This window comes from Pan paniscus, chromosome 18, assembly GCF_029289425.2.
Source record: "Pan paniscus chromosome 18, NHGRI_mPanPan1-v2.0_pri, whole genome shotgun sequence".
In the NCBI taxonomy this organism is placed as follows: Eukaryota; Metazoa; Chordata; class Mammalia; order Primates; family Hominidae; genus Pan; species Pan paniscus.
Window position 1 is genome coordinate 87003784 of NC_073267.2, and position 23067 is coordinate 87026850.

The window sequence follows — 23067 nt, forward strand, 5'->3', positions numbered from 1 at the left end:
CTGGTTGTTTGAGCTTCTACTGTGAGTCAGGTATTTCATTTACACTATTGAAGATGACCTTGGAATCATTTCTTTGCTTCACGTTCTCCATGCAATCAGCAGATACTCTTGGCTCAATCTTTAAAATGCACCCAGCATCCAACCTCTTCAGTACTGCCACTGCTCTAGTGGAACCTCCTCCATCCGCTTCCTGGCAGAGTTGACAAGTCCTTGTTCTACTCTAGACAACCTGCACTCCTTTCACCTTAACTGCCAGTAATCTTCCTAAAAACTGCCAGTAATCTTCCTAAAGCTAGATCCTATTGCTCTTCTCTTCTGCTCAAAGTTCTCCATTGGCTTCCATCGTACTCAGCGTTAAATCTGAAATCCTTACACTGACTGACAAGGCCTCCAGTTCCACTTTTCATGTATTGCTTAACCACTCTTCACCTTGTTTCTTGTACTCCAAGCATCGTGCCATTCCTCAATTAGGTTAGTGTATTCCCGCATCGGGGACTTTGGGGTCTCTCTGCCAGGAACACTCTCCTAGATCCATATGTGGTTCACCTTCCTAGATCCATATGTGGTTCACCTTCCTTGAGGTCTCTGTTTAAGTGCTAAATAATCAAGTGGTCATGCCTGATCATTATAATCTGATGATCATTATAATCTGAAGGTGTTTTCCTATTTCCTCACCCCTTCACCCCTGCTACTTTACTTTCTGACACTGTGTGCTAATTGGTTGATTTGTTGTCTGTTTCCATTTTGAAGCAAGCTTGTCAGAAGGTGGGAGCCATGCCTGTTTATTTTGTAATCAGACCCCAGAAGAGTTTCTGGTTCATAGTAAGCACTAAAGACGTGTGAAAAATTGAATTACCTTCTTTAATACTCAAAACAGTCTTTCAAAGTAAGCATTATTTCCCGGTTTTATGAATGCTCAGAAAGTTCAAAACTTGCTCAAAGCTCCATAGCTACTGAGTGTCAAGTTAGTGTGGATTCAACTCTATTTTTATGATTTTAGGGTCCTTGCTCCTTCCACCATACAATGCTGCCTGCCCCCATCTGAAGATGTGGGATTCCATGAGGAGCAGCTTATTAGTATTGAGTGCCTGCTCATCCTTAACTTAATATGACTAGTCTGCAGCCCAGGTAACTTCCAGACATGTAAACAACCAGTTTCAATGCAGTGTGACACAAGTCTCTGGGTGGTATGACTGCTGTAGGGCCTTCTCTCTTTTCTGAAGAGAATTTTATGTATAATATGTACAGTGCAACCATAAGGGTGGTTTCCCCAAGGTGGAGATCCAACCAACATACCCAGATAAGGCATCACACACTGATGATGATATATAGACTGGCACTCAGTATGGGCAGGGATCTGGGGGACAACAAACCTGTTTGGTGACACTGGATGACAGGATGATGCCACCCTGGGCAGAATGGTCTTCTCTAGGGTCTAGTTTAAGTGACTACAATGGGTAGAAACTTCTACCCAAGTGGAAGCTCCATAACGGGAGGAAACTCTCACAGTGCCTAGCAGAGTACCTGGTCCACAGTGGGGGGCTCAGAGAGGAGGCAAAGAACGGAATCTTCTTCCATCACCATGCGCCTCCTTACTGCTCACTAATGTTTTCTGAAAACTCACAGCCAGAAAATACACTCAAACGACATTCATAGTAGTCACCCTGCCAAGCATGTAATCATCCCTATACTTGGGATGGGAATGGGAGAAAATCCTCAACTTAGTAAACTGTAGGCCACATTTTTGGGTCAGAACAAACACGTGGGCTTGTATCCTTTATTCTTCCAAAAGCGACCTGACTCAGCCATGAGGCACAGAGAGAAGCTCCTCGTTTTGAGACAGGGTCTCAAAAAAAGCCCAGGCTGGATTGCAGTGGTGCAATCTCGGGTCACTGCAACCTTCACCTCCTGGCTTCAAGAGATCCTCCCACCTCCCCAGTAGCTAGGCCTACGGGCACCTGCCACCACACCCAGCTAGTTTTTATATTCTTAGTAGAGATGGGGTTTCACCATGTTAGCCAGGCTGGTCTCAAACTCCTGACCTCACGCCTCAGCCTCCCAAAGTGTTGGGATTACAGGTGTGAGCCACAGCACTCAGCCAAGCTCCTCTTTTAATAAGCCATTTCTCAGACTCCCCTCATTCCAGCACCACAGGTAGAACTGACCATCACTGTAACACTGTGAATATTCCACCACTTATTTGTTGTTGTAGCTTTCTTTTAAGAACAGGACCCAGCTCTATTCTTTCATCCCTAGAAGAGTGCTGGAGGTATATAAGGTGCTTGGTGACTTGGCTTTGAACAAGATCGAGGACCTCACAGCACTTTTCACACAATCTTTCATGTAGCCATACACTCATGCATTTATTCATTTAAGACTTTTTGAGTACGTGTTGCGTGCCCATTGTGGTATTAGGTGCTGGGTGAGCAAAAAATAACAAGACAAATGGCCTCCTCGGGCCATACGTGCATGCTGACTCTCCCCATCCTGTCCAGGAGATACTGTTGGGCAATTTCATAATTGGTCGTTGGGGGTGCTGGTGGCCTTCTAGGCTGAATCTTTGGTAATTAAGGGTGGAAATGAGAAATCACTGATAGTGAAGAAAGGAGGACAGAGTCTGGAAGAACATGACCGCTTGCTCATTTCTTCCCTATGTAGTATCCCAGCATGGACTAGGATGATCTGGCTCTGAGTAACTGCTACAGAGCTATTTTTTTTTTTGGTCTTGTGCAAGATTCTTTAGCACGAGGCAAGCAGATTAGGCTGAAAGATATTTCCTGGCATTTGTCAGATTACTTTAAATAGTGAAGAATGGTACAGTTTACTCAGACTTTCCATTTTCCTATCAGTACTCACTGCACTTCCCTTGAACTAACTTTAAGAAAACATTTATGTATAGTCCTAGGGCAATACATATTCACTGATGACTATTACTTTTGATTTCCGAATTTTTTATATCTTCAACAAACATGAACATCTTTATATATGGATTGTAGTTGTCTCCTCCATTAAAATATGAGCTCCAATATGAGCTCCTTGAGGGCTATTGTTGTTCACCTTTATGTTCCCATTTTCAAATTAATAATGGTTAAAAAGCATTATTGTGGCAATTAAATATTCCCTTCAGACCCATGCAAACAAGATCACTAGGATAGGCTGGGCATGTGGCTTGTGACGGTAAACCCAGAACTTGAGGCCAGGAGTTCGAGATCAGCCTGGCCAACATGGTGAAACCCTGTCTCTACTAAAAATTCAAAAATTAGCCAGGCGTGGTGGTGCACACCTATAATCCCAGCTACTCAGGAGGCTGAGGCAGGAGAATCGCATGAACCCGGGAGGCAGAGGTTACAGTGAGCTGTGTACTCCCACCAGCATGACAGAGTGAGACTGTCTGAAAAAGATTATTTGGACAGCAACTTCCCCAGAGTGGTGCCTTATACAACTCCAGGGAGCACTATCACATAGATTTCGGGTGAATGGCTTACCCTAGAGTTGTACAATGTCACAGGCTGCACCACTAACAAAGTAGCCTTTGAAAAAATTATCTAAAGACTAGTAAAGTTGACTGGAGCATGGTGCCTTTTTACCTCTCTTTTCAGGAGCTGGACAGAAGTTTGTATTACAGGCTCGTAGCACCGGAGGTTTCTGATGGAGCAGACAACTTGAGGAAGGCCGGCCGTGCTGAACACAGTGGACTGACCGGGTCTGGACCCCTCCCCCACAGGTGACTGTGCACTGCAGCAGAGAGAAGAGGAAGGAGTCAGAAACACTCTACTGAGGTCAGTGACATCAAACAGAAGGAATTCCCATGCTTCATGACATTACCAAGATGCCTGCTGATGAAACAGATTGGCTGGAGCCAGGCACATGTGCTTACAGTCCACAGCAACTATCCTAACAAGTGTGATCCCTTTGATCTGATTAGAAGGGTTTTAGGCAAATGCTATCTATCTAGCCCAAGAGTGTGTGTCTCCCAGTTAAGTGACTCACTCATAAAGAAGAGAAGCTCCAGAAATACAGAAGCTGCTCTAAGAATGCAGAAACAAATACAGACACATCTAGGGAGTTAATCACAGGATTTAAAGAATTCCAGACAATCTGTGCAGCTGCAGTAGTGGAGGACATAGTTCAAAACTGGGACAGAAAAAGAAATGGTCAGAGACAGCTCTGGAATTAGGTCCTCGGTGCCCAGCCACATTCTGATAGAGTTGGCCACATTCTGATAGAGTTGGTGCTTCTTAGGAGTCACTGATTTCAGTGTGCAATTAAAAATTTTCAAAAGTAGACAACTGTCTTTCTTCCAGACAGCCATATGAAAAATTTATAAAGATACTTCATAAATTTATAAAGATACTTCATAACAAAAGGAAAACCAGAGAAAAATGTAACCCTGTAAATGGATTTTTCTTATTTTAAAAAGTTACTACATTTAAGAAAAACGTACATATGCATTATAATTGACTGTAGTTTCTGTCTCAATTAAAATTTGAGGGCAAGTCTTGTTATCAAATTATCTAAACTGGGAGTTTGTAAACTTTTCCTTTAAAGGGCAAGATAGTAAATATTTCAGGCTGTATAGGCATATGGCCTCTGTTGCAAGTACTCCTCACTGCCTTTGTAGCACTAAAGCAGCTGTGACCAATATGTTAAGCAAATGATAAATATATTAAGCAAATGAACATGGCTACGTTCCAGTTAAACTTTATACAAACAGGCAGGTATTGGGGGAGCAGATTTGGCCAGGTGGCAACTGTTTGCTGACCCCTTAATCTAAATAAACTTACTATAAACTTACTAGAGTCAATTTTAAAAAGAAATCCCCAGCAATATGTGTAACACCTAGCACAATGCCTGGCCAGAGAAAATCAGGCTAATTTCATGTGTTGGTTTCCAGATCCTCCCGAATAGATAACATACGTACATATTTATACCTCTACCCGGACTCTGTGATTAATGGTGAGGTGGGGAGCACCCGAGTCCTCTGAACTCAACAGCTGTGCAGCAACATCTACTGGGTGGAATGCTGGAAGGACCGCATCACACACCAATCCTAGCTAAAGTTTCACCCAAGTCTTCTGAAAAGAAGGGTGCCTCTAGTATCTGATAAAAGCGAAGAATCCTTGGCTGAATTGCCTGACATTCTGAGCTTTAGGGACCATACTACCCCTGAATAGGAGTACTTAGCACTATGCATAGTAATAGCTTGACAAATATTAGCTATTACATTGTTCAGAAACATGAAGTAAGAACCAAATGAGTAAAGGCTGTGAGCAGCATTTCTAAAACAGAAAGACTAGAGTGGTAGTTTCCATAGCAACAGCAATGACCAACATGAGCAGTGTATAACTGGCCTGGTGCTAAGTGTTTTACATACATTTTCTGATGAACAACAACAAATCAACTCTGCCAGATAATAATTTTCTAGATGTGAAAACTGAGGTTTACAGATTGTTACCTGCCCAGGGCCACATGGGCAGAGACGGCCAAAGAACAAAACCCATTCTGCCTTCAGAACTTGAGCCCTTAGTTGTTTTTACTTAGACAACCATTAACAGACTAAGAGCAACTGTTTGCAGAATGCCTCATTTTTCGACATCTCACTTGAATAGACACCTCCTCAATCGGCCTGTACCCACCTGCTGCCACGGCGATGAATACCATCCAGCTACCATGTTGTACACTGGATGGGCTGGGCAAGCCCGTCGGTTGCAGGTCTCTTCCAAGTCCAGGTTTGGTTTCTTAATATTACGGCATCTTCGCTCTGGGAAAGTTATCAGCTTTCCCTGGAAGCCCTTCTCGCTGCACTTCATCTCCCTCTTCCTCACACCCAAACCACAGGTTGCAGAACACTAGGAGCCAAGACAGGATGTGTAAAAGTGAAGACTGCCAGGATCACATCTTCTGAACAGAGGCAGTTTGACATAAGGTTGCACCATCCACATGGAATAGGAGGGATGGGATTACACAAGGTCAACCACACTCACTCAAGGATCTTAAAGATACAGCAGCCAAGTACCTCACGCTATAGGTAAGGAAACCAAAGTTCAGAGAACGGAACTGACTTTCCCAAAATCACACAGATCAATAGCCTCATAAAGCAAAAAAGGAACCTTGGGATGCCACATGGGGGTGAGATGGAGTCCAGGAGAAAGGCAAGATGGGCAAAAGAATTTCCAGGTTTAGGGTTACAAACTTATAGGTCCAGGTCTACCTAAGGCCTGAGGAGTTAGGAATCTGAGTTGAAGAGGGTAAGGGCCAGAGAAAAGGATTCAGAGCTTAATGGGAAAAACCACTGTACAGCAAATAATTGCTCTTTAAATATACCCAACCTCTCACACACAGGAGGTAACATGATGAGGGTCAAAAGTATCCTTTTAGGAAAAATATCCTTTTAGGCTGGGTGCAGTGGCTCAGGCCTGTAATCACAGCAGTTTGGAAGTCTGGGGCAGGTGGATCACTTGAGCCCAGGAGTTCAAGACCAGCCTCAGCAACATGGTGAAACCACATCTCTACAAAAATTAGCCAGGTATAATTAGCCAGGTATAGTGGTGCATGCCTCTAGTCCGAGGCAGCAGATTACCTGAGCGAGGGAGGTGGAGGCTGCAGTGAGCTGAGATTTTGCCACTGCACTCTAGGGCAACAGAGCAAGACCCTGTCTCAAAAATAAAAAATTTACTCCCCAGTATTTGTGAGAGATATTTCTAGTGTGTCACCCAAGGCCCTCATGATTTTTCCACCCCATCCCATGTCCCTTCTTTACTAAATGTGCAGTCCCCTGTCATCACTCCTGTGTAGAGGCTGCACCCTCTGTCTGGGACAACCTTGCCCCAAATCCCCTTTTGCTTTGATTCCTGCTCATCTTTCAGGCCATGCTCCCTAGAAAGTCTCTTCTGACAAGGGTTCTTCCCAAAGACTGGCTTGGGTGAAGCTTGAGCTCTCCCATAAAATGACAGACTTCTATCAAGGCACTTGACGTGTGCTTTCTCTGCGTGTGCTTTATGAAGTCTTGTGCCCCTACTGCCCAAACATAGGCTTGATCCATGGGGGGGTGCTTTAGCAATGTTTCGTGAAGAAACCAGGAGAGAACTGGGAAGTAGCAGGCATTTGGTATCAATGAGTGCAACACAAAGGAGTTTTGTGAGCCTAGATGCTAACAGGTCAGCTGAGCATCTCAAGAAACCTCCAGCAGTGACTTTTTTCTGTCTCCCAGGCTGGAGTGCAGTGGCGCAATCTCAGCTCACTGCAAACTCCGCCTCCTGGGTTCACGCCATCCTCCTGCCTCAGCCTCCCCAGTAGATCAGACTACAGGCGCCTGCCACCTTGCCTGGCTAATTTTTTGTATTTTTAGTAGAGACAGGGTTTCACCGTGTTAGCCAGGATGGTCTCGATCTCCTGACCCAGCAGTGACTTCTAATCCATACCTCGCTCCACGAAGAAGCGACCCACTGTAGCCGGTTGTTCTTGGGGCATCGTCCAAGCACACAGCCCTCCTGCAGCTCAGGTCTGGGGAGACTGGTACACTGGCTCTCCGGGAGGGTTTCTGCAGCAGAGCCCTTGCAGAGGAGTTGACGCTTCCTCACCCCTCGTCCACAGGTCTTGGAACACTTGAGAAGAAAAAAAAGTTCTATTTGCATTCCCATTAGGTTTCAGTAGCCACATTAAAAAAAAAAAACAAAACACTAAATATAGTCCTGTGAAAGGTGGGATAAACTCCATGAACGAAAGCCCTTTTTATGAGATCTACTTAACCACCCCCATTCCCATTACCCACCATATATATCTGGCTAAAACAATTATTTGAATTCTTTTTGTAAATTATATTGCTAACTGCAAAGAAAGAGACTAGACTCAACATCATGTACTATTTAGATTTACCCTCTGCTATAAAGAAATATATTCTCTCATTTGAAAGAACCCCTAAACAAGCTCAAAAATATTCTCTCTCCCTCCTGACCCCTAATTCCCTAACATATCAGTCTCCAATTTCTTTGGCACCAGGGACGGCTTTTGGGATAAAACTGTTCCGCCTCAGATCATCACGCATTAGATTCTCATAAGTAACATGCATCCTAGATCCCTCACCTGTGCAGTTCACAACAGGGTTCAAACTCCTCTGAGAATCTAACGCTGCCACTGATTTGACAGGAGGCGGAGTTTAGCCTGTGATGCTGGCCTGCTGCTCGTCTCCTGCTGGGCAGCCCAGTTCCTTACAGACCACAAACAGGTACTTGTTCATGACCTGGGGGTTGGGGACCCTTGTGCTAACAGATATGTCCTAACATTAAAAAATAAAGCCCTACTCTGACCTCTGGTAGTGTATTGCTGAAATTAATCAGAAAGCAGCACCCTCCAGCATGTAATATACACTAAAGGAAAACACAGCAGAACTGTCATCAGTGGCTGCTACCTGGCCTCACGGTTCAGGTGGTAAAACTCTTGCCGTTTTTTCATTCTTCCCCATAATTTGTTTGCCAGCAGTGATTGAGCAGCGGTTGAGCTATCATCTGCAAGGGAGGCTGTAGGGAAGGGCTTCTTCCCTTCAGCACCACTGACATTTTGGATCAGATAATTCTTTGTGGTGAGGAGCTGGCCTGGGCTGTGTAGGACATTCACCTCTACCCACTAGATGCCAGGAGCACTCATCTCCCCAAGTTGTGACATCAAAATGTCCCCTGGTAGGCAAACTTACCCACGGTTGAGAACCTTTGCTTTAGAGGGAATTCTGAGCTGTGAACGACAGGTAGCTCTCTGTCCCTTCTAACTTTAAAATTTTATGGCTTTCACTGGCAATTTGTGACCATAGCAAACTTTATGCCCTGCTTTTCTCTGTATTCTTCTAACTTCACCTCTTTCCCATTGAAGCAAGAGTTAAATATCTCTTCGATGCTTCATTCTTTGTATTTGCACATTGAAGCAAGAGTTAAATATCTCTTCGATGCTTCATTCTTTGTATTTACATTTCCCATTTGCTTTGGAGAATTCCGTAGCCGGTCTTCTGACACTGGAATCCTTTCTAGCTGTGCTCACGAGTCTGGCCTAAATGGCCCCCACACTCCAATTTCTGTTCCTCTAAGGAGGATTCTAAGCTCTGGGAGAGGGGTGCCAAAACTTCAGATTTCCTAAAGAACATTAGTTAAAATGCAGATTCCCAGGCACATGAACTCAGGGTGATTTCCATGAACATGTAAACTGCCAAGAGCCCAGTGGAGAGCAAAGACACCTGTACTTTTGCCTTCATGGGGACCAAGAATAGTAACTCCCAAGTTTTCTCCTGTTACCTGAGACCAGGGTCCAAGGCTCCATTCTGGAGGGCAGGCATGGCTGTTGCAGGCTTGGACCTGAGTGGGTGTGCTCACTGGACAGAGAGAATGCAACACTGCTTCCTCCTTTTGGAAGGGCTTCTTTTGCACACACTGGATCTTTCGGCTCTGCTGGCCTCCAGCACAGGACTTGCTGCATGTACTCCATTCACCTGGCATCCAGCTTTCAGTGCAAAACAAACATTACCAATGAAGTCAAACTTTGTACGATAACTTCCAAAGCAGTTATTGTGAAAGGTAAACCACCTATGGAAGCCATGAATCAATTTCAGAACCAATAAGATAAGTTATTCTAATTGTTCTTTGAGGGATCCAGAGGCTTATACTAATGTGATTGAGATATAAATAATCACATTTAATCATCCCACAGTTCTACAAATATACTCCTGCCTCTGCATGAGAAGAAATCCATGTCACTTTAAAATCTGCACAATTCATTGAGCCAAATTTGTTGGGATTTTAACTATGTGTCAGGGACTCTCCTAAGCATTAGGATTAGAAAAATTAAGGCAGCAGACTTCTTTCCATTAAGGAGCCTATAATACAGTAAAGAGGTGGATATGTGAACAAATAAAGACAGTACTTTCTGATAAGTGCTGCAACGGAAGTCAACATAGAATACAATGAGGAGGCTCATGGAAGAGTCATCAATGAGAAAGAAAGAGAGGGAGGTTTGTGCAGGAGACAGGGGTACATTTAGAGAAGGTCTCACAGAGGATATTTTTAAGTGGGTACTTCCCCAAATTACTTTTCTGATTACACCTGAATTTAGTGATAGGTTAAATACCTACCTTCATTTTCTTTAAAATTTGCCAGACCAGTTTTTTTTAATAGCTATCTGTCTGAGACTTGGTATATATTTGAACGGTTATCAATTGAAACTTTTTTTGTTTTTGAGATGGAGTCTTGCTCTTGTTGCCCAGGCTGGAGTGCAATGGCACGATCTCAGCTCACTGCAACCTCTGCCTCCCAGGCTCAAGTGATTCTCCTGCCTCAGCCTCAGATTATGACAAATGCACTATTATTTACAAGAAAAAAAAAGTGTGTGTGTGTGTGTATATATATATAGTGTGTGTGTGTATATATATATACACACACATATACGCACATCTTTATATATAAAGATTGTGTAATATGATTGCATCACCACAAACCAAACACTACTTATGAAGATGATCTAAAACACTGGTGAATGCAACACTGCTTTAGAAGAAACTCTCATCCATTTTATATAAATATATTTGGCAGAAGATAAATCACATGAAAGAGACTCCCTTTAACTGGGAAGATTACTTAAAATTAGTCTTCAAACAATAGTGTGGCTAAAGTCAATCCAAGAACAAACTCACTGAGCCCCTCCAAGGCTGCCATCATCAGCGGTGGAGTTACCACTTGGCCTATACCCCATTCTTTTTATTTTGTGTCTTGCTACTGTGTAATTTTGCATTTGGGGTTTCATGGCCTGCATAATATTATGATTTTTAAATTCTTGGACCATTTACAAAAAAGTTAGGCACAGAACCGCACGCAAATTGAACTAATTTAGGATTCTGTGTTATTTAAATATCTGTCTTATTCCATTCAGAGAAGAGGAATCCCTATGCAAAGGTTAAAAGAAAAAAGCACCTCACGCCTGTAATGCCAGAACTTTGGGATGCTGAAAACAGGCAGATCACTTGAGGCCAGCCTGGCCAACATGGCAAAACCCGGTCTCTACTAAAAATACAACAATTAGCCAGGTGTGGTGACGTGCACCTGTAATCCCAGCTACTAAGGTGGCTGAGGCACAATAATTGCTTGAATCCAGTAGGCAGAGGTGGCAGTGAGCTATCATGAGGCCACTGTACTCCAGCCTGGGCAACAGAGTGAGACTCCTTGTTCCTCCTCCCCTCCAAAAAAAAAGATGCCTTCATATCCCAAGCAAGCTTGCTTTTAAATAGCCAGTAAATTTATTCCTGGCTATCAAGCCAAAGTCAAGTGAGTACCAAAAGTAAATTTGTATTTTTCAACTCAAATTTAAACTTCAACCATCTTTTTAAAAAAAATTTCTTTTAGAGACAAGATCTCACTCTTTCACCCAGACTAATATGTAAGTGGCACAATCATGCCTCACTGGAGCCTGGAACTCCTGGGTTCAACTGATCTTCCCTCTTCAGCCTCCCAAGTAGCTGGGACCACACACGTGCCACCACGCCTAGCTCATCATCTTCTATTACTTTTTAAAGTATTGCGTCTACCTTTGAATAACTTTCCATTAGCAGTATTCACAGTGGGCTTTCATCATCTCATAACAACAATGAAGGCATACAAGTACAAAACTAAACAAAAAGACATTTCCAAATGACTTACTAAGCCGGGCAGGAGAAAGCGTTGCAGATTTTGGGCTCAGTTACTGGCTTGGTTTTTGCACTGCAGAATGAGGAATTGACTTGAGTATTTTGATCTCGCAAGCAAATGGCCTTTACATTTATGTAACCTGGTAAGACATCAGAAGTGACAAAGTGAAAATTACAGATTATTATTTCAATTTGGTTCTAAGTTTAGCTTCTGATTTACCAGCATTGTGATATTTTATTTCAGATATGGAATCCAAATATTTTGTGGAAGCGCCTCCTTTTGATGAAATTTGCAACTAATTTGAATTCCATTCCCCTCCCTAAAATATTTTATATTTTAATAATTGTAACATGTAGATTATTGGTTTTCAAGACTGATGTGGATACTAGAACCATAAAGTGATAAATACAACCTTTTGAAAACAGAATGACTATAAAGGGTAACATCCCAGGCAAACTATTATCAGATGAATGTTCTTCAAAGAAAAACCATTAGTGAGTTATATATGGAAACCCTAAGATTTTGCCTTAACATGAAATATCTCACACTTCCTAAGAGCATGGGGCACATAAAAGCAAAGAGTAGAACTCACTAAATATGTATTAAAACCTATCAGCCAGGGCTCTGCTTTTGCTTTTTTTTTTTTTTTTTTTTTTTTGAGATGGAGTCTTGTTCTGTCGCCCAGGCTGGAGTGCAGTGGCGTGATCTTGGCTCACTGCAACCTCTGCCTCCCGGGTTCAAGCGATTCTCCTGCCTCAGCCTCCCAGATAGCTGGGATTACAGGTGTGTGACACCATACCCAGCTAATTTTTGTATTTTTAGTAGAGATGGCCATGTTAGTCAGGCTGGTCTTGAACTCCTGACCTCAGTGATTCACCGGCCTCAGCCCCCAAAGTGCTGGTATTATAGTCATGAGCCACTGCACCCAGCCTCTGCTTCTGCTTCCTTAGTGGCATCCCACTGCCTTGCTTTCAAAATTAATTTCAGGACTTCTTATCAGGGGCATATATTTTTTAAAAAACGTGTGAATAATTGTATTTTTTAGTTCCCCAAATAGAGATGCTGCCTCCCCTTTGAATTGTGTTTTTTATTTACATTGGAACTTTGTCTTCAAATATAATCTGAGAAAGAATAAGTCACTCCTGCTATAATGATTAGCAGTTAGTCCAGCTCCTGGGGCTGAAGCAGGTTTGCTTTCAGGAGGCACTTATGAAAACCACATCAAGGCCGGGCATGGTGGCTCACACTGATAATCCCAGCACTTTGGGAGGTCAAGGAAGGCGGATTGCTTGAGGCCAGGAGTTTGAGACCAGCCTGGGCAACATGGTGAAACCCCATCTCTATAAAAAAGAAAAAAACGGGCCAGCCATAGTGGCAGGCACCTGCAGTCCAAGCTACTTGGGATGGTGAGGTAGGAGGATCGCTTGAGCCCCAGAGGTCAAGGCAGCAGTGAGCCATAATTGTGCCACTGCATTCCAGCCTGGGTGACAGAGTGAGACTCTATCTCAAAAAAAGAAAAAAGAACAAAAACAAAAAATCAACATTCCTTGAAGTTAACCGTTGACTTTAATAGGACTTATTCATCTGAATTCTTTTTCTCTTGGACACAGGACACACCAGGGTCTGTGAGTCATGCGAAGGGGTTGCTAAGGCAGGGCAAGGCAAGAATTTCACAACTGGCTTCCTCTGCATCCTCTTCTTGGCTGGATTTAGTTTCTGTAAATGGAAAGCAAATCAAACTTCTCTCCTTCCCAAGGCACTGTGCTCTCCCTGGAATACCAAAAAGCTATTGGAAATGTTCTCAAGAAACACTGGATATCAGAAAGACCTCATAATCTGTGACTAAATGAAACAGTGTGAAGAGATGTCTATAACATGATTTCAGTACAGAGGGATACAAAATGATACTCATGGTATGTGGGTCTGTCAAACACATGTTTGCTTACATGTGCATAGGGAAAAAAATGATATAGATCAAAATATTAACATTGGCTATTGCCTGTTTACAAATTATGGGGATTACCTTTCTTCTTAATAGCCAATTGCCTTTAAAATGTGTATTACTAGAAAATGTATTACCTTTTAATTATTTTATATATGTATCCTAAAAAAGTATTTTTTCATATTTTGTCAATTAGCATGGACCTACAGATAGGCCTTTCAGATATAAGAATTTCTTCATTTTCTGTATCTTTGCTCTGTCTCTGATTCTAAGCCTTATTATGCTTAGTGGGATGGAACCAGTAGGAAGTCTCACTGTCACCAGGTGCTCTGAATAATAGGAAATGAGAGATCAACATTCATGCTTTGGTTTCAGGAACTTATTTTGGGGCACTTGTTCTTCCTCCCAAATGGGCAAGTGTGACAATTGTTTAACCCCCAAATATGTGACATTGTTCACATCTAAATAAAATGCCTTCCTTCTACTCACCGAGTAGATGGTTGCTGTTGTTCCTTCATTCCAAGGGTTGTCTCAGATTTAATCCATTCCTCTAGTGAGAGAACCTTTGCTGACCTTACCCCTGAGGGGATATCCATGTTTCAGATAGACATCTTAAGTTTGCCATGTATGCGTCCTCACTTGCCTTGACCCTAGCTTTTATAACTTCCAAATGGAAGGTTTATAATGACAGAAAAGCCAAGATTGGCGGAAACTAAAAGCTGAAAATTAAACATATATATATATAATATAAATATGCTTCTATTTGTAAATAATTCAATATATTTTATGTTTTTCCTATAAGTTTTAGATGTGTAACTTTTGAGCCTTGGTTGTGGTTGATTTGAGCTTTGTGAGAGTTGATTCCTTACCACATAGGAAAACCCTTAACTAATGCCATAATATTTGCTTTTATGGTGATGGTTCTCATAAAAGACAGTTCTTGGGTGGCTTATTTAAACCACATTATGTTAAAGACGCCTGGAGTGAAAGAACCTTTCACTCCAAAGTCTGTAAGAGAGACAGACTTTGGAGACAGAATGAGAAAATCATCTACCTCCACCACAGGAGACGGAGCACTCTGACTGCACGATACTCCAGGCATAGGCAGGTCTTTTTGTGGCTGGTGGAGTTCCATTCATGACCTTGGGAAGTGCATACTTCCAAGCTATCCCTGGATTTTTGCCTTGCATCAGAATCTGGACAGTGTAAGATAAAAATCAGAGATCAAGATACAGGTCAGACCCTGGAATTCCAGAAATCTTACTGAACATTTTAAAGATATTTACATGACATTTTGACCTTAACATTGGTATACTTCATTGTTCCCAAGTATGTTTTATGTTGACTTAAAGTTTTCCCAGGACACTTTAAAATGTGTACCTTCATGTTATCAAAACTGTGATTTAGGTAGATGCTAAAGAGCAAAACACGATTGACATTTGCCATAAGCCCATAACATATACACAAACACATACATACACACACACACACACACTCACACACGTATATGTATCATAATGAAGAAAGAAAGGTTATACTGTTGGGTCTAAACCCTAACTTAAAAACCTAGCATGGTGAACACACATAGTCGTACCCTACAGAAAATAGTTAAAACTGAATCTACATATATATATTTTTATGATCTATCTTAGGTCACAATTTACAAGCTCTCTCCTGGGTGCTAGTGGAAGTTGAAACAAGGGAAACACTCCAAAACCCACAGAATACCCCACTTAGAGTTGCTATCATCAACTTCAGAATCCAAATGTGTTTCTAATATACTTTCCATAGAAAATTTTCCCAAAGAGAATTTGTTAACTGTGTGCTAGGATGAGCAGGTAAGAAGAAAAGAAACATGTTCAGAATCAGCAATTGGAATACATGCATTAGAATAGACTTAACCTCCAAAAAGGCAACAACTTAGGATAAATCTGATCCCATAAAGTCTGACTACTAAAATAAGAGCAATCACATATTGGGCACTTCCCAAGTGCCAAGCACTCTGCAGCCATTCTTAATGCATCATAAAACATTCTTCTAACAACTCTATAATGTAGCTGCCTATATTTTCATTGAAAAAAAAAAACTGGAGAGAAAGAACTTGTGCAAGATCACACAAGTGACTAGGGACTGAGCTTAAGTAAAGCCACCAACCAAAATGTGCCTACACAATGCAATGTATCACCTTGTTTTTGATGTAGGAAACATATCTGTCTGCCTTCTTAATGCCCTCTTAACTACTCCTCTTTCTTCTTTTTTCTTTTCCAAGCTGAAAGCATGAATATAAATAGCTGGTTCTTTCCCACTCCATGAATCTTGTGGAAAATTCTTTACCACTAGAACTGGGCATTCATGCCCAAGAGGCAAAGCTGATTGCCAGTTAAAAATAGGAACCCCTGGCTCTATCTCCCTCTGGTGGGATCCCACCTCCATTAGAGTTTGGTGGGTGGCAGCTGTTCAAGGCCCTTCATTTCACCAGATCACTCTTTAGGATGGTACAAAATGACTTCTATTTTGCTACTGGCTTAAATGTCTCCAGGAGTATTATGACTGACTCTTAAGATCTTAAGATTCCATGGTGTACACATCAGTTTGTAGAGCAACAAAACAAATCTTGATGCCTCCTAGAAATAATCAAATGTTAATAGATGGATCTGTGTTCCCCCATCCAAAACCAAATCAATACAAAACACAACAGGTAGTACCATTACATGAACAAATGCCCAATTATCAGTTGCCAATAAAAAAAATCTCGAAATCAAAGTCTTAGGGGTCTTTTAGTTTTGAAGATCTTTCTAGTCTTTACTTTTTTTTTTTTTTTTTTTTTTAACTTTCGCAGATAAGTCATACAGCTGTTCTTGGAATCCTGTGTTCAACTTGACACAACATTTCACACATGTTGAATAAATACTATGCTTTCCTTATTTCCACAGTATTTTTGAATAAATAGTATGCTTTCCTGCAGTGTTTCTGTTAATGTTTTCATCTGATATTAAGTAAATACAGAAACTTTACAGTTTTATTCATGGTCTAACTAGAATTGTGAGAGCAGTTTTGCATTCAGAAGATGACCCTGATGCTGGTTAATAATTCAATTTCATATTCGGTTAAAGCAGTATTTCAAATGTAGCACTTATTTTGCTTTTTTTTTTATGCAACAAAAATGCAGAGACCTTGTACCAGAGAAAATTACGCACTGTACCGTATTTACTTGTGTGGCAATACAATGTGAGTGCAATGCATAAGAGTTATGGTGCGCTGAGGCCCACAAGGCAGAATGGTATTGCAGTACAAAGAGGTCGCATCACACACATACGCACATAGTAGGGGCAAGCTTAAGTATAAATGCTATACAGAAAGAAATTAACTTACTCAACTGCACTTTCTAGTATCACCCCATTCCTCCCATTCAAACTAGATCCTAATATTTTCTGCCATAGGGGAACAGATCCCCAATAAAAACGCAAAGAAAATATAAAAGAACATTAGTTCTTGCCTTTTGAGCTTCTAGGACTTAAGTTCTGCTGATTAAAAAAGCAGTTTGACAGATTTTCAACAGACATTTGAAATATATGCCCCTTTCACCTTTTAGACAGATTATACAGCCTAAGCCATACATGGCCTGTGGTTTAACTGCAAAACATTTTTAAATGTTGCTGTGAACAGCAGGATGTGTTCAAGAAAAAAAAATGTGTTTAAGAAAAAGACTGTGATGATAAAAGTGTCACCAGTATTAAGCAAAAACAACCACATGTCAAGCTTCCCCAGACCTTCACTCAAGCCAACCATAAAAAATTATCAATGCAACCCACAAGAAGGGAACTCACACAATCTCCCATTGTCAAATGTTTCTCTGTGTCTGTATCCGTATCCTCCTCTTCCTCCGCTGCTGTCACTCAGGATGCCCTGTCCTGGCTCCAAGTCCAAGTTCTTTACTACACACTGATTCCATCTCCCCTCATCTCCACCAGGATGTGACCACCGTAGTTGCCCCACATATGGCTACTGAGCGCTTGAAATGCACTCGTGTGGTTGAAGTCAAAAGCCTTTTAATTTAAATTTAAATAACCATGTGTGACTAATGGCTACCATACTGGATGCATGGCTACGGATGACACCCCGCCTCTGACACCCATCTTCCATACTACATTGTCTACTTGGCATCTCCACTTGAATGCTTAAAAGTATATCAATGTCTAACTTTTTTTCTGCCTCTCCCTGAAAGGCTGCTCATAGGCAATACCCTTCCAGTTGTTTAGGCCAAAATAAAAACTTGGAGCCATTTTAGTCTTCCCTTTTTCTGACACTCACATTTAATAGATCAGAAATGGTGTTACTTTAACTTTTACCCTCTCTCATATCTTACTACCTCATATGTTGTTGCTCCTGCCCTGATCTAAGCCACCATCATGTCTCTTGTGACCTCCACGGTCAAGACAATAAAAAAAAAAATGACTTTCAAGAGGAGGAGAAGTGATATCCCCCACTGGAGAAGATGAGACAGATTCATATATTAAAAAAACACAGTCACAGTTACTTGGGTTAAAAATCAAGTGCTAGGGCCGGACGTGGTGGCTCACGCCTGTAATCCCAGTACTTTGGGAGGCCAAGGTGGGTGGATCACGAGGTTAGGAGATCGAGACCATCCTAACATGGTGAAACCTCATCTCTACTAAAAATATTAAAAAATAAGCCAGGCCTGGTGGTGGGCACTTGTAGTCCCACCTACTCGGGAGGCTGAGGCAGGAGAACGACGTGAACTCAGGAGGCGGAGCTTGCAGTGAGCCGAGATCGCCCAACTGCCCTCCAGCCTGGGCAACAGAGCAACACTCCATCTCAAAAAATCAAATGCTACAGATCCTATAAAAGGAATTCAAATGTTTTAGTAAATCTGAGGTGGGGGAGGAAATCACATTATCATCTAAAGAAGCTTTGTAGCTATCACTTATTAATAACAAATCTTGGTGATGATTACAGCAAAGAAGGCACAAAGCAACAAAATTTGAGTTTCTGGCCAGGCACTTTGGGAAGCTGAGGCAGGAGGATCTTTTGAGCTCAGAAGTTCAATATCAGCCTGGGCAACACAGCAAGACCCCATTTCTAAAATAAAATTTTAAAAAACTAGCTAGGTGTTGTACTGTGTGCCTATAGTCCCAGCTACTTGGGAGGCGGAGACAGGGGACTGCTTGAGCTCAGGAGTTGGAAGCTGCAGTGAGCTATAGTCACACCACTGCACTCCAGCCTGGGCCATAGAGTGAGACACTGTCTCAAAAACAAAAACAATCAAATACTTCTGTTTTCTTTGAAGATTTCTATTCCCCCTCTGAAAAAGACAAACTGTTACACTGTGTTTCCCACATCCCTTTTCCTAAACTTGAAAATGAGGATCCTCAGCAAAGTAAAATCCTTGAACTAAAGGTAAGACCAGCAATGATCAGAATATTAAACAACAGTAAGGGAACAAATCCATTTCATAATATCATGGTAATACAAAACTCATGTATCTGGCCAAAAGAAAAAGAGAAATAACTTACACAATTTGCTGTACATGTTCTTAGGAATGTGCAGCTTTAAATTAATTCATAAAATACATAGTAGCTATTTGTATGCCTGTGTATGTGTGTTACTATTACAGTTTTATGGCCAGTAGCATATAGAGCATATTGTTTATAGTTTATTTCCTTAACATATTAATGCATTCAATGAATACATAAATGAAGGCCTCTTAACTTTACAAAAATCAAATGACTCAAGGTTTGCCTTTAATGTCTGTGTAGCTATAAATTCACATGCAGAGTTCAATGTGTTATCATGTAGACTGAAAGACAATATTTGTACAAACCAGCAGAAAGCTGATGTAAGAATTTACTTAACATCAGCTCATAAAGGCCTTGTAAAGGAAGTAAAAACTTAAACAAATAAGTACCAAGACCAAATATATAAAAGATAAGTATGTGCCAATTGTAGTATATTATTTGCTTCTCAATAAGTAAGATGCTCTTTGCCCCCATCTTTATCCTGTGCTGAGAAGAACAGTGACCAAGAGTATCCTAGAAATCCTCTTATCTCTTACTGTTTGATGCCTGCAAATACTTAAACCTTTGGAGATTATTGTCCACTTGTCTCATAGAATCTCTGTGGGAAAGTTTCTCTTTCACCCTGTTCTTAAAAAAACATCAGAATTTTCTTAAATCAAATCCACCCTCAAAAACTGCTACATAATTTATAAAGCGCAGTGCAAAATGAAAATTCAACAGTCATTGTTTGAAAAAATTAAGAATTTCAAGACAGTGACAGTGAAGCATTAAACCACAGGGCCCTTCTAAGCACAACGTCCTCTGCAGCTGGGCAGGTCCCATGCCCATGAAGCTAGCCCTGCCCAGCTAAATCCAGGTTTTCTCACCTTGATCAGTTTTAAGACACAATTTAAAAAATTTCAAATTCTAAATGACCCTGCAATCTGACAATGACTTCTCTCTCATTTCATGGTTGGAGAATACAGCCCCCAATTTGGTGGCCTTGATTATATCTCAGCACGTGCTTTAGTGTGTCCATCACCATCAACCAAACCACAGACAGCCTCTCCCACTGATGTGGGGAAACAGGACAACCCTGGAGAGGTGTGCATAGAACCACCTAAGATGCTAACTTCCTCTACGAATGCCAGGGAACACACCTTGGGCAATATGTAACTTGAAAATGATCATTCCCATTGTTCACATTTTAAAACATTTTCGGTGACCATGTCAAGAGTAGTCCATTGCTTTTCTCAGCATTCCTGGAGAACACAAACACGCTCAGGGTACAGGAGCACCGCATCCCTCCCGTAATGGCACCACATCACAATAATGCCATTGCTTACAACCCCGTGCCGCATGTCGGAGTGTATAGCCAAGCTGTTAAATGCACAAATTTGGAAAGACCGCCAGTGATTCAATCTACTTAACTGGACTTAGTCCAGAGAATTTTCCAGCCAACTGGCATGGAGTCTCTAATTTACAGCTGGCAAGCAACCTCCTTAAATGCTTCCAGGTCCTCCATAGAGATGTTTAATGTCTACCTTTAACACACAAACCACCTGACTTCAGACACAACACTCAGCAGCTCTAACCGCAGGGTGCAGAGTTATAAAATTTACAGCTTCTTAAGTTGGAAAACCACAGACAGGAGCTGGAATCTACCAACAACTCTCTGAAGGAAGGGGATGCAGTTTCTGTTTAAGGCACATAAAATTAAAACAAAGGATATCTTCAATAATCACGGGTAAATGATTCTCTTTCTTTAGTCCCCACTTTTAATTTTTAATGTTAAGACTTTTTAAAATTCCTTCAGTCAGCTTTGTATTTGTTTCATTATTTAAGGCCTCTTTTTTCCTTCTTCTTCAAGAAGTTGTCCTCATTTTACCATAAAGGTTATGGATAAATTTTAAAGACTAGCTTTTTATTTAATGCATGCTAGGAAACTCAATTCCTGTCCTCAATAATGTATTCGATTGCTTTAAAATTAACAATGCCTATTGAGTGCTTATTATGTGCCAGGCAAAGCATTGTACATGCATTATCTCATTTAAAATTGATAATGACATTAAGAAGAAGGTGCTATTAATTCCAATAGTGTAGACTAATAAACCAATACTCAAAGTCACATAGCTAATAAGTCACAGCAATGGGACTCAAGTCTCTGGTCTTGTTTAACCCTAAAACCTCACATCTTCACTCTCACAACATTGCCTCTGAAGCTTTGAAACACCAAGCCCAGGATTCTAATTTAAAATTCTAAAAACTGTGTTAACCGTTGGAAAGACAACACTGGGCCTCCCTGGTGTGCTGTGACATTTACTTTGTGACACTGCGTTTGAACCTAAGAATTTTATTTCTTGAACATACTGGCATCTAATTTAAGAATACTTGATCTCCTCAATCCATTTTCCCCTGGATTTATTTATAATCATTGTTTTAACAACTGAAATATAATAGACTTTATTGGTTGGCCTTTTCTTGATAAAGCCCAAATTGCACCTTACACTCCTGTGTCTCACGGAAAGAATGGTTTTGTGGTGTGGATTCATGTTTTTGTAAGCTCATGTGATTTTTGGAAACTTGTGATGTTAGAATTCAGCCCATTTTCTTTGACTTATTTGCTTCAAAGCTGGAAGAACATGACCAGGTATCATCATTGCTATTATGTGTGAGTGATTGAATTTGACAAGAGACAGTAATACAAAGACCCTGATCAGGGATTTGGAAACGCATCTGTTAGGCAGCTTCAAAGGTGTGGGCTGACACATTGAACCTTGACTACAGTTCTAATTCAACTCATCAACATTCCTCAGAGTGTAGTGGGGAGAAATAGTGTTCTCTAACCCGTCACAAAAGTATTTGCCATGAATTAACTGGAGGCCCCCACTTCAAATAGCAAATGGCAATCTCTAGACAAATGACGTGCCATCGCAAAAGTACCTCTGAATCGTCCTCTCAAGCCTGACTTTTCTATCATCTGTTCTGAATTAATTCTCCATTACTTCTCTGCTTCTTTTGTGTCTTGTGTCTTCACTCAGTCCATGCTACTTGGCTAATCTCCCTTCCCTTACACTGATTGTATCTTGAGGCACTTCCTTACTCATTTCAGCCCCTTTACCTTGGGGAGAATTCAGCAGGCAGGGTCACAAAGGAGCTGGATGACAAGGTAATACTTCGTCAGTGGTGCTCACACTGTCATCTCATTGATCAATGTGCCTGTCCACCTGGTCCCCACCACCCTGTCATCTCCTTTGGCCAAAGAGTGCAGGAAGTTGTTTATTATAGTAATTTTCTTTAGATGTCTCTTCCTGCCTTGAAACTAGGCTGTGGTTAACCTATTTCTCACTTACTGTCATGAGAAAGGCTGCTGTCGTTTTCAGCTTCAGGATTCTCCCTTATTACACTAGGAATGGGCTTTCAAAGAGTTAAACGCCCTCTTCTTCTGCTAAACATAGAGAAAAAAATTCCTAACGTAAACGAGAGCTTTTCTATTTTTTAAAACTTTTTAAAAAAGGAATGCTGTAAAAACACAGGTGGTCATATTTCAGCCATACAATAGCAACCTGTATTATCATGTCATACTGAATCACTTTGTTTATCAGACAGGGATGAAGTTACTTCATAATGAAACACTCATGATGAATTTCCTCACCTCCACTCCAACTGCATGACAGCTTGATAGAGAATGTGACTCATTCATTGTTGTGTGTGTGTATGTGTGTGAGACAGATACAGACAAAGAGACAGAGAAAGATTGAAATGGGGGAAAAGGAAGAGGAGAGAAAGGAGGAGCATGAACTAGTAAGATACCTCATCTCTAGTCACTTCTAGAGAATGTGTCATCTCTAAGTGGATACCTTAGCTAATCATGAAAAAAAAAAAACTTGTGTACATTTTAATCCTTATTGCCAAGGTCTCCTAAAACTGTGTATGAAACAGGCCTTTTCCA

General features: G+C 41.2%; 1 protein-coding gene across 2 annotated transcripts in view; it reads right to left on the bottom strand.

Annotated features, from left to right (window-relative positions):
- ADAMTS18 (ADAM metallopeptidase with thrombospondin type 1 motif 18) overlaps positions 1-23067 on the bottom strand; it is a 154940-nt gene that overhangs the window by 3573 nt on the left and 128300 nt on the right. For both annotated transcript variants that reach the window (XM_034940764.3, XM_034940765.4), the window contains 6 exons: positions 14654-14795; positions 11670-11796; positions 9279-9483; positions 7422-7604; positions 5637-5849; positions 3588-3735 (listed from right to left, as the gene is read on the bottom strand). In XM_034940764.3, the coding sequence (XP_034796655.1) occupies positions 3588-3735; positions 5637-5849; positions 7422-7604; positions 9279-9483; positions 11670-11796; positions 14654-14795 (1018 nt within the window). The remainder of the gene's footprint in view (positions 1-3587; positions 3736-5636; positions 5850-7421; positions 7605-9278; positions 9484-11669; positions 11797-14653; positions 14796-23067) is intronic.